The 16,004-nt window shown below is 42.4% G+C and overlaps 1 protein-coding gene across 1 annotated transcript; it reads right to left on the bottom strand.

Moving 5' to 3' along the window:
* Positions 1-2,511: 2,511 nt before the first annotated feature.
* Positions 2,512-14,872, bottom strand: chrna11 (cholinergic receptor, nicotinic, alpha 11). Its single transcript, XM_070846546.1, has 10 exons — positions 14,821-14,872; positions 12,679-12,818; positions 12,236-12,280; positions 11,800-11,909; positions 11,639-11,718; positions 8,847-9,014; positions 8,559-8,753; positions 6,202-6,288; positions 4,826-4,935; positions 2,512-3,249 (listed from the first exon to the last, which is right to left on the bottom strand). The coding sequence occupies exons 1-10, from the start codon at positions 14,870-14,872 to the stop codon at positions 2,512-2,514; spliced, it is 1,725 nt and encodes a 574-aa protein (XP_070702647.1).
* Between the last annotated feature and the right edge of the window lie 1,132 nt (positions 14,873-16,004).

Genomic DNA, 16,004 nt, shown 5'->3' with positions numbered 1-16,004 from the left:
TGTAGATGTTTAAAAATAAATATATAAAATGAAACTATATACCTGTGACCCATTTTCAAAGAGTACTGCCTGTCTCCAACAGATTTGCCTGTGGATGTGTGCAGGGTAGGAAAGTATTAAAAAAAACCAGACTTAACATATTTCAGGTTAATGTGTCTTCATGGGATTTGTTGACAATATGAAAGAGTTTCTTCAGTTTGTCCTTTAAAGGGTTGTTTTTAAGGAATGTCTCCTACTGAGGGAAGCTGAGGGATGGCTTATTTACGTCTCTCCTTCAGTTTTAATGCATGGTTAAATGGCTTATTTTGCTCAGTTCACAGGTATCAGCACATACACTTTATCCAGATATATTACTAAAACATTTGTTTTTACCAGTTATCTTTTCTGACAAACAGAACTATGTGGGCTATGTATGCAATGAAATACTATTTATACAGCTACTTACTGTTTCCACAAACACAGAAAAATCCCACAGTTGGAGCTGTTTTTCCTGACATTTCTATATTTATTATCAGTGGCTGTGAACCATAGCTGTATCTGCTAATGCCAAAGAGAATGTGGCACTATGTTTGAATCAGTGAAGCACTGGGAGACTCGGCAATTACCTCTGCTGAATTTTACAGAAAGGAGTTGTTAAAGGTACAAGAACTGCAGCTGGATTTTTGTTGCTTCTAGTTATTTTGAATGACTCATCCTTGTCTTACAATCTTGGCACATGTCCCAAATCCTTCTCTCATTATTTTCTTTTACTCACTAGTGATGAATAAATTGAGATTTCAGACATTTGAGGACACAGTCAGCGTAAGTACAAAAAGAAGCAGATTGGAAGGTTGAAAAACCTCATTTCACTGTTAATTGTAAATCACTTGTGCGTAACTCAATTTCTACTTTGGTCAGGTCAGACAAGCATCTTTGAACCCATAGACATCCATGAATTGCGTTAAAATAGGCTAATCTTAACATTCAGCGAACATTCAAACTGCTAGCAGAGAAACAAGAAAGTTATTTATGGTTGTCTGACTGAGCAGAAATAAAAGTTCAGCTCCCCCAAATTAATTTAGGACATATTTTGTTTATTGGTCACTATTTTCTACAGAGGATCTCTGGCCGTAGGCTGCACTTTAAATTTTAACCTTTTGAATCACCACTTTATCAACTGGAGTCAATTCTATGTATATGCAGCTGTATTAAAATCCCATCTGTCACTGTAGATAGATGTGAACTAATTCATAAAGCTGTAAACCCCTGAAGGGATCTGACAAAGACTTGATGGGATGTTGCCTCTCCATATAAATGTGGAGATTTTGAATGATCTTATCCCTTTCTTTTGTGCCTCTCGTGCTCTTTTAAAGACTTGACCTCCCGTTTCAGTTTTTAAACCTTTAATATGAAATCCTATGAGGTCCGTCGGTCTATTAGGACCTGCCAGATACAGTTAGGTAACTGCTCCGTGAGTTATTATTGGCTCAAGTGGCGCGGCTCCACTGTTGTGGGGTTTCTGGTCATTGCAGTGTTGATGACCGGTTAATTCAGTTTCCCGGTCGTGAGAAGCACTGCGCACTGTGCCCGCTGCTGAGGAGCTTTTGATCTCTGCAGGTTGTTGCAGATTGGCAATCTTCTCAAAGAGATAAGGCCTTGGAAATTTAAAGTGGTTGCGAGCAGTGTGGGGACTTCATCTTTTAAAAGCTTATTAGTCTTAAAGATTATCCAAGGTCTTTCAATTTGACGGTCATTAGATGGACGTGATTGAATAATAGATGAGATCCTCTTCTGTTCCTCTCAAGCGCGGCGTTGCTGATCTGCGGTCCACTTTTGTATATCCGAGCATCAAACTGCTTAAACCGTCCAACTCTGCCAAAGTCACAAGGGATGAAGTCTCGTTCTTTGATGACTGCTCTTTGTCTGTCCTTGTAAAAGTCTCTTTTTCTTCTCGCCGCCCTCTCCTCCTCACATCACTTTAAATGATGCAGTCTTTTCTCAACATGTGGGAGTGAGGGACTGTCTTCCCTCATTGAGAAAATAAAACAGACAAACGTCTGTCTTATTTATCTGCCCCTATCTAATGCCCGTCTCTTTTTACCTCTCAATCTCTCCCTTGCTTAAAGAGCTGTCTTACTTGAGGTTGCATTGGACTGATAATCCTCTCTTTCTTTTTCCCTTTCTGTCTCATCTTTCTTCTAATTTTGGGGGGAAAGTCTTTGAACAAACCAGAAGAATTACCTTGTCAAGAAGTTGATGAAGCACCCTGCTCACTCTAAATTCATTTTAACTTTAACTTTGACTCTGTACCTCCTTCCTCATCTGTGTTCTTCTAATATTTCAGTTACAAAACAGAATGTATTGCAAAGAAAACCATTTGTTTGTTTTTTTTCCCTCTATTTCCCAGTTCCTCGCAATAACAAATCACCGAGCCTGCAGTCCGCTGGAAATTGTGTTTCCTTGGATCTGGGCCCACTCCATCCTTCATCCTATATTTAATCCCCTCCTCCTTTCCTTTTATCCTTTTTGCTTTCAAATGAAGTCCTTTGACATAGCCTCCACAAAGTTGGGAGCAGACATGAGGATGGAGATGGTGCAAATTATGTTGAAAACGCTGAACGCCACCAGACACAGGCGGTCAATTACAGCACCTGCAAATTTCCACTGGTCGGCCACGCTCTCCGCCTCATCCTGCTCCCGGAAACGGTCTGCCATGTAACGCACCTCCTCCAAGATGGCCTGTAGCTGGGGGTCTCCTATCCCTGCAGTCGAGCACCCTCCATGCCCTCCGGGTCCACTCCCAAAGCCCCCACCACTGGAGACAGTGCTGGGGCAGCCTACAGTATCCATATTTGGCGTAGCAGGAGGTGGGGAGCTGCAGAACTGAGATGGCAGGTGTGGAGGTGGGCTTCCTGCTACTCGTGGAGGCCCTGTGGAGATGTTATTCCTCTGGAGACTCTCTGAGAGCACTGAAGGGTCCTCCATGCTCTGGAAGCCCATGTAAAGAAGGTTCCCATTGTTGTTAGCGCTGGACTGGGTGTGGAGGTGAGGGTGTCCCGCATGGAGGGGCCCTGTTTGGAGAGGAGCCAGGTTCTGTGGGTGCAGCGGATGGAGGGTGGGGTCCGGAGGGTTCGGGATGCTCCCGCTCTGGGAGCCCGAGGAGCAGCGCCGCAAGTGGGGGGCACACGGGGGCCGCTCTGGGTCGTCATTCTCTCCTGGCCGCTTCATGCGCAAGAACCATGCTACCCACTGCAGCAAGACAAGCTGCACCTGTAGAGAGAGACAGAGAAAAACTGAGATATGTGAAAATGAGACTGATGGACAAGAAGCCAAAAAGCAAAAAAACGTATGTAGGAAAGAAATGATAAGAAAGCTGTAAAACATTGAAAACCTTCACATCACACCAGTTAAGCCGGGTGAATAGCCTCATTTGTCACAGATTCCAACCTTGTTTTGCAGCTGCACTTAAAAGCAATGAGATGAGATCCTCACCAGGGACACAGAGTGAAAGCGCCTGAGGCAAAGGAGACTTTTAGCTTTAACTCTGTTTCCAGTCAGAGAGGATACTTACAAAGGCAGAATTACATTTAAACTGTGGAATCATTGAGATTGACTGTCAGATTACTGTTTCCTGACAGTAATGAGCTCACGATAATGTTTCAGTAAACTGCTGCAATAAGATAAAGAGAAGATTAGCTGCTCACAAGTGGGTACAAATACTTGTTATATTCTACTCTATGTTCCCCTCTGCTCTCCTTGCCTCCTCTCCTCTTCCACAACTCCCTCGGAAAAAGCACTACATGTCCCCTGAAAGGGTAAATTGGCCCAACAGCATCCAGATGGGTGCCTGGCATTTAATGAGAAACTAATGTCCAGATGACTGCTCAATTAGTCTCCACCGAGTGTGTTTACTGGCCAGGTAACAGTCCCTCTTGTTGCCGCTGTTGATGTTGTTTTTGTCCGGGCTGCAATTATGAGCTGCGCTGGTTCGATGCACTCATCTGAACCACATCTATTTGCTTGTTAATTGGCCATTGGACTGTCTGAACGGGGCCATTCATCAATATAACGTCCTTCAATGCATCAATATATATATAGATATATACATATATCTATATCTATATATATATATATATATATACACACACACACACACACACACACATATATACACATTTATATACACACACACACACACATACATATATATATATATATATATATATAAAATAAATCACGTAAGAAATACACCTAAAAATGGCAAACAATGCCATTATTTCATGTTGATTAATATTACAATACATTATAAAAGCCACTGGAATTTCTATAATCTACATTTCTATATTTCATGTCCTTATTTAAACCTTTTTTCCCACGTTTGATGTTTCACATTAGAACAAAACTTTTCGGAAAAGGCCTGATGCAATTTTTAGCGCCGAACAGAAGGAGAAGAAAAACAAGACGAGAGAATGAGTCAAATCGAATCCACCCACGTATCCAGAGCGCTTTGAAAAGCACTCCTGTTGAAGTCTGTGGCGTGGCATTTGATGAACACGCTCAGGCAGACTGACACTGCCGGATGAGTCACAGCCGAGGAAGTTGAAATTAAAAAGAGGAAGGAAACCGGCAGAGGAGCACAGGTAGGGCTAACAGATGGATGAAATGTGACTGAGAATGGCAGAGCAGCGGGGTGATACTAATGCAGAAACAGAGATTACTAAAAGCAATATATCATATCTGAAACAGGTACCAAGCATTAATGGGATTTAGCGAGCCGAAAAGCATGTTAAAAGCAAGGATGTGGCTAATAATGCACTTGAGGTTATGATGAAGAATTTGAGCTCACCCATTTGGGCATGTTCCCTCCGTTTGGATCGTGGTGATGATACTGCAGAACCACCACTGTGGCGATGACTGACATCCCAACGATGATCATTATACTGGCAAAGTACTGACCTAGGCGGAGCAGAGTATGACACAGTGTTATATTTCAGTGTTATAAGTAATTTTACACACAGTTATTTCCTACAACTACTTCCAACTACAGGGTTGTTACAAAAACACACCTCAATTTTAGTCATCAGTATCTTCTGGTGAATTTATTTCTGTTTCTATCGCTGCAAAGTCAAAGAGAGACGCTCCGTTGATTATTTTGGAGAAAACAAAATACTGAAGGATAACATGAATTTGAGAGGATTATTTTCTCTGTTCCCTTTTCCTTCCTGCTTTATTCATTTGTTAAATATCTCCATGCCAATTTGGGACCTGCTAGTACCCAAACATTGTGTTTGCAAAATCAACCAACAGATTAAGACTGCATCAGGGTGGTTATTTTTAATAAGAAATTATGCTGACAATTCTGACTGCAGTTTTTAATGACCAGGATTTGTGTCTTCTCCAAGATGGCCATGCATCTGTTTCTGGCTGCAATCTTAGCTCACTAAACATAATTTCCGGCAGTGTGCCCACAATCAATTTATCCAATTAAGTTTTAAAGCAAGCAGATGGCAAAAATAAATTTTGTTGCCCTGTTTTTTGGGGGGATTTACCACTGCGTAGTAATATATTCTAATTGTGGATTCTTTTCTTTACTTTGTGTAGTTTTTACCAATCCAAGCTGAGAGTCTTAGGTCCTGGGACATATCCTGGACACATCGCAAACCATTGTGACAATCCTTTTTAGCAATGTTAGTGGGTGTGGCTCCATGGATGGCATTAATGATAATAACCGCTTTGCTTCAGACTGAAATACCTCAACAACTGGTGGATGGATTGCAATGAAACTTTGTAAAGACATTCACAGCCCCCAAAAGATGTTTTCTGTTGTACTTTGTTTGGCGTGTTTGGTGCTGATTAGCACATATTAGCATGCTAGCACACTAAACTAGAATGACATTCTATTACCATTAAACTTAGTGATATATAAATAAACCCGACTTGACAGTAAATCACCAGAAGCTAATTTCTACTGTACACTTCTTAGGAATTACTACTGAAAAAAATGAGACCAAACATTGACTTGCACTGTCAATGGAGACCTCACGCAGTGTCTCTAACGAGTAAAGCATCTTGATTTCATATTGACAATCATTAAATGCTGATATAGGAATGGGTTTTAATTGACTGTTATAAGTCCAGTTAAACAACATGCTCATTAAGGACCATGTGAACCATTCATGACAACACACACACACACACACACACACACAGTTTCACACATACCTATTAGAGGAACGGAGTCAGATGTGGCTGGCATGATCTCTGCAACCAGCAACATGAAAACAGTAAGAGACAGCAAGACGGTGATACCTGTAGATAGATAGATAGATAGATAGATAGATAGATAGATAGATAGATAGATAGATAGATAGATAGATAGATAGATAGATAGATAGATAGATAGATAGATAGATAGACAGATAGTGGTTTAGTCTCCTCCTCTGAGCAGGGGTACTTTGTTGTGAGAAACCACATTAGTGTGTTTGGTATTTTGATAAATGGTCACACTCAGGATGAGACCGCGTTCGATTTATGTAAATGAGCGGCTAATGCTCATACACTGAATTACTTTTTGACATTCTGTACCTCTACAGCAAAAAGCCCTTCCGCTCAGCAAATAGCCATTTTTTTAAGTTGTCCAAACTCCCGCTGCGTGCATGTGAACACACACCTCATACACTCCTGCACTGAAACTCATCTCCATCTTCATTTATCCACCTCCACACTATCTGTCTCACCTCTCTAACAGAGAGAATTTAAGGAGTGCTTTGCTGGCATAAACGTTCCAATTCAGGGGCATTCAATTAAACTCCTCGACTGAGAGATAAAATATGAATGCCCTTTAAGGATATTAAAGAATTAAAAATGCTTCTTTTATGCTGTTTTTGTCTCTGAGATGACACTTATTTATAAAAGAATGCTCCTGTAACCCTACAGGCCCAGCCACTTGGTCCCCGTGTATTCTCCATCAAGTAGAGTGACAGAGTATTTTTCTGGAGGGCAATGTGTAAGCTCTCTCCCCCAAATCAATTCACTAGCCTTAATTACATCAATAGGTTAATTGGCCGTGTGTGTTAGGCTTGGCATTTTTTTCTGCAGAGAAATGCTGCGTAATGCATCCTGTATTGAGGTTAAGGATATGCTTTGACAATGCTGTCGCGGCTTCCCTCTGAGTTCCCTCCCACTCAGACATCCAGAAAGCATTTATCTAAATGTTTTTGTGTATTTGGTACAAAGACAAAGCAGTGGTGTAGTGTCAGTCATAGGTCTGCAATTTTTTTTTCTCTTTTAACAAATTAATTGTTGACTATATAATGTCAGAAAACAGTGAGAAATGTCCTCACATCCTCACATTTCCTGTTAATCGACCATTCGATAAATCGACTTCTCCAGTCAGAGAGGTCAGATAATCTGGAGTCTGTGTGGTCTGTAGTCTTCACTGCTCTGATGAGGTGACTATCCTCCATCTTGGGCTCTAAATAGGTTGAAACAGATATTAGAATGTATTTGCGGCCGCTGTTTGATCGCAGCGCGGCTTCCTCCCTCTCTCCCTGCCTATTGTAGTGCAATTTGGTTGTCTCACACCTTTTCCTCCCCTCATCAGTCCTGCCTTCCTCTTTTGCGCTGTCCCCTCTCATCCTTTTCGAATTCGTCTCCTGTCTCTGTTGCCTCTTTGCTACCCTCCTCTCATCCATCCGTCTCTCGTTCCTCTTCCTCGCAATTTTTCATCTTTGTGTTTCATCCTGTAATCCCTCTCCTCTCTCGGCTCCACACCCTTTTCCTGTGCCTCTTTCATCCCGCCCTGCAGTCCTTAGTGACACTCCTTCATATTTTTACCTTTATTCTAGGAAAGTTTGCTGGTGGAGAACACTCTACTGCTACCTATTCTTGTACCCATGTTAGACATCTGGTTTGAACACTTCATGGGTATGACGCTAGATGTCGAGGACAGCGAGTGCAGTTGCATTTTCAGTGTAAATTTTCAAGGTGGTCCGAGGTGTAAATCCATCGACATGAAAACACAGTGCACAAAACAACTCCTCTCCCTAAACACCTCACCAAACCTGTAGGGGCTGTGTCTATAGTCCATTTGTCAGTCATGTAACTTATACACTAAGCCATCGTAGATATTAAGCATGCACAGCAACACTGGCCTCATCTTTTGTTAAAAACATTTTTTTACAGAACATCATCTCTACTCCATGTGGATACAGAAATACACGTTGTCTGAGTGCATTTCCTTCCTCATAAAACATTTGCAAAGCAGATTTTTTGAAAAGTTTGAAACCTGCACTGCCGACTACAGTCTTTTCTTTTCTGACACTGTTGGCACATTGCTGCATTTCTTGGAAACAACCATGACGCAAACAGCCTCCGACACCACCATGATGAAGGCACGATAGAGGAAAATACTGTCAAATATATTTTCATTTTGATAGACTTACACTTAAGCCCTCGCTGTGTCAAAAACCTCGCTGAGATGTAAAGCTCGACACACCCTCTTTTCCCACTTTTTGCCCCACTGCAGCTGCCTTTTGTCTCTCCATTCCTGCCATCATTGCTGTTTTTGACCCACTCACCCAGTGAGATCTTCTCCCCGGAGTCAGCTGGTAGCACAAAGATGAGCAGGGTCATCGAAGACAGCAGCACACAGGGGATGAGCAGGTTCAGAGCATAGTAGAGCGTCCGCCGACGTATTGTCACAACGAACGTCACATCCGGGTAAGGCTCCTTACAGCAATCATAGAACGCCTCGCTTCTGGTGCCGGGAACTCCTGGAGGAGCAGGGACAGCGGGGTATTGACTCTATTGCTCTGCGGCTGGATGCTGTCAATGAGGATACGGTGCAGAGCTTCCACCTCACTCACCTATCAGGTCCCACTCTCCATTGGGCATGTAGCCTGAGACGTCAGCGTCGCTCATCTGGAGGTCCAGCAGCCAGCCGTCATACGTCCAAGAGCCGAACTTCAGCTCACACCTCTGGATGTCAAAAGGGAACCAGCGAACGTCCACGTTGCACGTGCTCATAAAGATTCCTGAGAAACAGACAAAAGAAGACAAATGAACAGGAGGCTGAGAGTTAAAGCCCCACAATCAATTGACTAAATAACAGCATTGAGCCCTTCAGTTTCCTGTAAGACGTGACAAGGGAAAGATGTATCAGAGGACCACTTGTGCTGTGCAGAAAGACTCGAATATCAAGCTGCTTGTCAGGAAGAATCACTCATTCATTTCGTATCTAGCCAGCTCGAAAGACGGAGTTCTTAAATCAACCACCAACCACTTTACATTTCTTTATATAGAAATGGAAAACGCTGCATCACAACCAGGGGTCCACGCCGCAATGGGGTTTTTTTTTTATGAACGTCGTGCAAGTCTACAGAGAGTTTACCGTTTTGAAATTGAGTTTGAAGTGAAAGCAAAGACTAGATTAGAAACAGCCTCCCATCAAAGAAATGTCTGGCAGCAGTATTGTCACTCACAGGTTTCAGATATTCTGTCCAGCAAACCGGTGCTGTTTCTGCACACACACACAGCGGCAAGATAAGCCTCGGTGAAAGATGGAAACATCAACAATGACACAGAAAAATGAGATTGTGCGCACTGTCCTAATCAGATTACCACTTTGATTATGCAACATAATTGCACCCACATTGTTAGTAGTGAGACCACACACTCTAACACCACAGTTTATAGACATATGCACAGGAATGGGCATATTCTATACAAGCAGATATATACTGTTAGGATCTGTGGTATGTAATGTATGCGTTGGAAACATCTAGTGATGCAAGAAGGGTTTTGCTTCACATTTAGCTCTCTTCATGGTGTAAAGCACATTCTGGGAATATATGTGTGGGAACTTCTGTATCACAGGCAGACCGTTAATGTATTCCTCAGCTGAAGAATAAACCAAATTGAAGCTCAACCTTTGGTCTGCGTCTGTGTGTTTAACTCCTCTTGGCCTTGATGAACACACGTATGCATAAGCACACACAAGCGCAACCTCATAAAGACACACTCGCATGCTGGTATCCACCCGGCGACTATGAATCACAATGATCTTCGCAGTGGTCGCTGGCAAACTCCGGCCCTTAAAGTAATCACTGAAATGAACAAGTCAAGCCTGTTAAGACATTCAGATGCACACAGAACCAAAATGCCAGTGAGTCCTCACAGCCCTCAAAGACATTCATTATGAGGCTGCCAACATGCAAATCAGCCTTCACAGTGGAATGAAAGCAGAGTTTGGAGAAGAGTAAGAAGGTTAGCAGGTTGAACAAAAATGACACCAAACGAAGCGGTAGCCATAAATTTTCTTTTTATAATCTCCCTGCTCCCTCAAATCAAGTTACTGACACCAAGTTCTTGTTGGATGATGTCTTTATAATAATTCCCATTCAATTACACCGGTTATGAAGTGGCTCTGTCTGTGCACCTTTATACGCACTATATTTTCAACATCTGCCTCCCACAGATATGCAGTAACCTTGAAGTAACACTCACAAGACAGCTAGCGTCTCTCTGCAGCTTGAAGCAATCTCTCTCTCTCTCTCTGTCTGTGTCTCTCTTCCTCTTTCTCTTTCTCTTTCCGCGGCACATCCCAAAATGTAACTCCATCATCCTGGCTTCCCTGGAAGGCATTACCAGTCCAACAGACAAAATTCCCTGCTTGAAAATATCACCCAATCAAGATATGAGCTAAAACCTGTTATACCTTATCTCTTGTTATACCATTAAACCCAAACATGACAACACAACACCTTTATGCCTCTGCAGCTGTGAGACATATTCTTCAGATGATGGTATGCAGCGGAGACCTGGGATCCTTAGCCTTTGAATTATTTATCGAATGTCAAGCTCTATGCCTGCCACCCCCAGACCTGTTGCCTTTTATTTACTGACAATAACAGCCCAAAAAGACCTCGAAAATTGCAACCAGGCTTGTGTGAGGGAGTCAAAAAAAAAAGCTGTTTTGCTGCTCATTGGTTTCCTTTTTCTTCATTTTTCCATTTTCTCCATCTCTCCTGCTCTCTCTCTCTGTCTCTCTCATCATGCTTTGTGGTAAAACCTCTCCTCCTCAGCACATTCTTTTTATTCCCTTCCTAATTGGCTCCGATCCAAATCGCAGCATTAAGGAGCTGTATTTACATTCAGCAGCAGCCTATTAATAAACATGGCTGAATGACTGAATAGAATTGATGAAGTGGCTTTCTGAGCTCGCAGACCTCAACTTTCACTTCAAGTCAACCCCAACGCTAACACCAGGGATTCAGTCTCAGCCCGCTGTAATCTCGTGTTTATAAAGAAACGGCCAATAAAGTGCAAAGTAAAGACCTGTGGACACCCAGGGGAGCCGTTACTTTCATAGGCTTGCACAGGTCTTGCGTTTAGGTTTAGACAGGAAATGGAGCAAGCAACCATCTCCTATTTATAGGTGGTACTCTACAGCGCTGGGACTTTGTAACCAGTGAGTAACCAGGGATGGTGTTTTATACTAATAAAATATTAATGTCAAGTGTACAAACAGTGGAGACTTGCAGCGATTGCAGAATGAAATGCTGCCGACGCACCGCAGGGAGAAAATAAATGAAAGGACAGGAATGAAAGGATAGTTGTGAGAGCATGAAGGGGGGGGAAAAAGAGAGGTGAGACTCACCTGGGGGCAGATACTCTGCGTAGCCACTGGAGTTCACCAGGATATTGGTCTTAAAGGTGGAGTCAAAGTCGTCATCTGCACTGAGGAAGGAGGGGGGGGAGTGACACCACTTGTTGAAATATAACGTGTATATATGAGGAGTGCGTCAATGCGTGTTTTACCTGTTGTAGAGCAGGATGTCCGGTGTCCAGATCTGATCTGTGGTGAAGCGGAGGTTTTTCACCCCAGGATGTTCGCTCTGGTTCCACTGGAGATAGTGGTCGAACCAGCTCTTTAAACGCACAGACACAGATACAGTCTGTATCACAGTGGACTACAGCCAAGCTACTCTATCTACAAAACCCTTCTGCTGTTCAGTTTAGATGTAATCATAGATATGAATCATATAATCCAAGCAAGAAATTACTTTTTCGTAGTATTTCTTCACTGCCAGAAAAGGCGAGTTATTACCAAAAAACAACTTTTATGCATTTGAGAGAAGTTACCCAGGGATTCACCAAGTTAAAGACCATATAAACTAGTTCAAATAAAAATCACCTCAACCCATAAGAGCAGCTAATTCTTTATCACCCCCAGCAGTCTCTCAGGGGTCCTTACCATCCGCAGCCATATGTTAGTGGTGAGCACCTGGTTCTTCTCATCCTGCAAAACATTTAAAACTTTTTCAGCTCTGTGTATCACGAGGCGAAGAGGGGAATATTATCTTGCAACCTTGTTAATGATTACAGAAAAGTTTGCCTCCACATCTGCAAATATGAAAAGAACTAGCCTGCTGATGCCACAGTTGTTGATTATTATCATTATTACTACTGTAGGCATCAACAAATTGAATCCACAACTTGGCACCAAATTCTGTTCTTACATCAAATAGTAAATTTTAGTCAAATTTCCATGTTGATTAACAAAACAAGACGCTGCAAATGCTTATTGTTCTCCAAGAAAGAGTGTCCCCACACAGATTAAAAACATCGTCGCATAATTTGATATATATGAAATATATACACACAAGGTTGAGAACAGCAGCGGCTGCAGACACCTACCACGTCCATGATCTGGATCAAACTGAGGGTGAAGACAACGGTGAGAGGGTGGGAGTCGTTGCCCACCGGTCGCTCCATCCGGTTGTAGTCCTTCAGGAGGTTCTTCAACAGGTTCCTCTGGTGAGGACCCTGTAACGACACTGGAGAGGCAGAAAACCTGAACAAGCCGCACACCATCATAACACCTCGTGTGTGAAAAGTTTAGGTCACCTATAAAGCTCTTAAGGACAGATTGAATCTGTGTTTCCTATGAAGTGAATAAAAATTAATCTTCCTCCAATTAAAAAAACTTCCCAGGAAATGAGAAAGTAAAAAAACAAACACACATTGCTGATCAAATCAGGAGATTATAGCCTTAAAGAACTAATCTTCTTTATCTATAAATTCATCAAGCAGAACAAGACTAAAAAGAAAAGTGAACAAGGAAATATAGAGAATCATTTAAGGACGAAACTAGGAGACATAAAAACTGATTTCTTTTTTTATCACCATTAGTCACACTTACATTGAGTTTAATCGTTTGAGCTCTGCAAATGAGACGTGGACGAGAGGTTCAGATTGAAATATTTAACATCAATATCAAAAAACAGAGAAGCAAACCGGCAAACAGAAGAAAAATTCAGAGCGCGCAGAGCAGTCAGTAAACAAATAGTAATCTAATTAGAAATAGCAGGAAGCCTTATCAGGACATAATTGACACTAATGAATGTATAATTAAGTTAGTTTGAAATGCTCTGAAGTAGTGCACATAAAATGCTGAATAGAGATGTCTATGGACTTTAAAAACAAATTGAGTGAATTTAGAGGGCATGCAAGCTGACTGTACTGTGGGCCACAAGCGTGCAGACCAATTTAAAAGATAAAGGATGGTGTGTTACCGTAGCTTTGTCTGTGTTTCCTGTCCCATCAGTGGTTACATCAAAACGCAGACAGGCTTTATCCAGACGCTTCATTTCATATTCTAGTTGCGATTCAGAGGTTTCTAAATTTACCATTTCTACCAGGGAACTGAATTGTGAAATAATGCTCAAAACAGCTATTTCTTTCGGCGGTGCAATAGTGAAGCGATTAGAGAAATGGGGTCTTGGATTTGAAAATTTCACTCAGTCTGTTGTTATATAACCTCAATAAAAGTGCAAGAAAAGCAGATGCAGAGCATACTGTCGAACAGTGGAGAAAAAATGTTTTGTTTCTGACTTTGAGGCTTATTTATGGGGCATATCGGGGATCAAGAGCTTGTGCTGCTGTAGTTTAAGTGGCAGTAGCAGAAATGTACTGGTATTGTGAGATGGCTTCATAAGAAGCATGTTTAAGTGATGCAAAAACCCTGTTTTCTTAAATGTAGTCTTTTTCTAGTCTTTCTAGTTTAACTTTTGCTTTATCTGTTGGCTCAATTTTTTTAATTTGCTGGACTTCTTGGTCTACAGCCTCTTCTGGAAAACACAAACAAACAGTGGGGGAAAAAATTACATTTCACTGTTGGTGCCTCTTCTGCCTGTGGCGAAAGTTCACACGCTCTCCTCTCAGCTCTGTCAACCATCGTCAGCCTTTATATTCAGCTACGACTTCTGCTGCTCGGAGCCCCGTCAGCTCGGCTGCAGCAACACGTCCACAAAACAAGAGGGAGGCGAGATTGAAGAGCTGATCTATACGTGCAAATTCAAGTGATCTGCGACCTGTTTTCTGTGGGGTGAGATTCCCCGACATGCGCGCTGATTTGGACAGGCAGAGGTTTTGCAGAACGAGGGAAGAAAAGCAATGAGATGTTATGACCGCTCAGATTCTTCTACACCCTGTTTCTGTCATCTACCTCGCTGCACACGCTAGATGTCAATCTGCCTGTTAAAACATCTCATGCAGAGGCATCCAACCCCAGAGTCAACTCAGCATGTGCATCCAGAAAAATAAAAGCATTGTAAACACGCACGCAAACAGGTGAGCCAGATTCTCACTTTTCCTCTCCTGGAGTCTTTTTTTTATCTACTTTGAATTCTTATTCTGGTTTACACTTCACAGATTATACCTAAATGCCACCGACTCCTATTCCTGAATTAATCTAAAATCACACTTTGAGAGTAAAGTGGGGCGGCTGCAGTTCCTGAAAACAGAATTAAAGACAGAGAGAGAGGCGGGCAGGCTCACCGTGGATTAGAGCGAAGAATCCGGAGAGGAGCAGAGCCACCGAGTGCCACATCCTGGTGGTGAGGAGCAGGAGGAAAGAGGAGGTAGAAGAGGAGAAGCTCCGGATGATGAAGGAGGAGTAGGAGTAGGAGGAGGAGGAGGAGGAGGAGAAGGAGGTGGAGGAGGAGGAGGAGGGGAGGGAGGAGAGGGAGGACAGAGTCAGGAAGCTGCTGGAAATCCCCCGGTCCGCATCCAGTCAGCATCAGAGGGAAGGAGTGTGAGCGTGTGCTGGAAGAGAAGGGAGCTGAGAGAGTGAGTGCAAGAGGAGGAAGAGGAGGAGGAGGAGGAGGAGGAGGAGGAGATGGTGGCTGCAAGCAGCTCTCTCTCTGTATCTCTCTCTCTCTCTCTCTCTTTCTCTGTCTCCCTGTGTCTCTGGAGGTGGGACTAAAATGGAGAGCACAAGAGAGAAAGATGTCAGTGATGGGGGTGAAGGGGTTGAAGATGGAGCATGAGGTGGAGGAAGGAGAGGTTTTAATTGGTCTATCGCCATTAGTCGACCTTATTAAAGAGAACAGAAGCAGGTGATGCACGTGATTTTAAATGATCTTAGCGCCAAAGGAGAATTGATCTTCAAAAAAAAAAGTCCATACAGAAAAAAAAGTGGAAAGCAGGCTTCTCAAACAGGTCAGCAGTAGCACGTAGAAAAAAGAAGGGGAGGCATTCAAACATCCTGTTTTAAATGTGATCATTATAAGAGGCAAAGGAACACAAAAACCTTAGGAGCTGCAAATCTGATGATTTTTGTTCCTTTTGGAGCACAAGAATAGGCACATTATTGAGAACACATCACTTTTAATAATAATAATGTTATTTATAGAAACTCATTAGAAACCATTTTACAAAAGGTTAAAACGCCTTTTGGTTAAAGGTTAAAAACACAAACACAAGCAGACAACATTAAATTTACTTCATTCTTATCACCTGTCTCATTATATTCCATATCTCCCTCTGTGACTGATTAACATGTGCAGCACGACATGTGTCACACATTTGATAACACAGTACAGCGGTTATGGTCACGCAACTGCTGGACTGGAACCGTGCGTGCGTGTGTGTGTGTGTGTGTGTGTGTGTGTGTGTGTGTGTGTGTGCTCAGTGAGGGTTGAGCTTTGAATCTTGGGGGTAGATGGACTCCAGTTTAATTG

This window comes from Pempheris klunzingeri, chromosome 16, assembly GCF_042242105.1.
Source record: "Pempheris klunzingeri isolate RE-2024b chromosome 16, fPemKlu1.hap1, whole genome shotgun sequence".
Taxonomy (NCBI): Eukaryota; Metazoa; Chordata; class Actinopteri; order Acropomatiformes; family Pempheridae; genus Pempheris; species Pempheris klunzingeri.
This window is presented reverse-complemented; position numbering and strand designations above follow the sequence as displayed.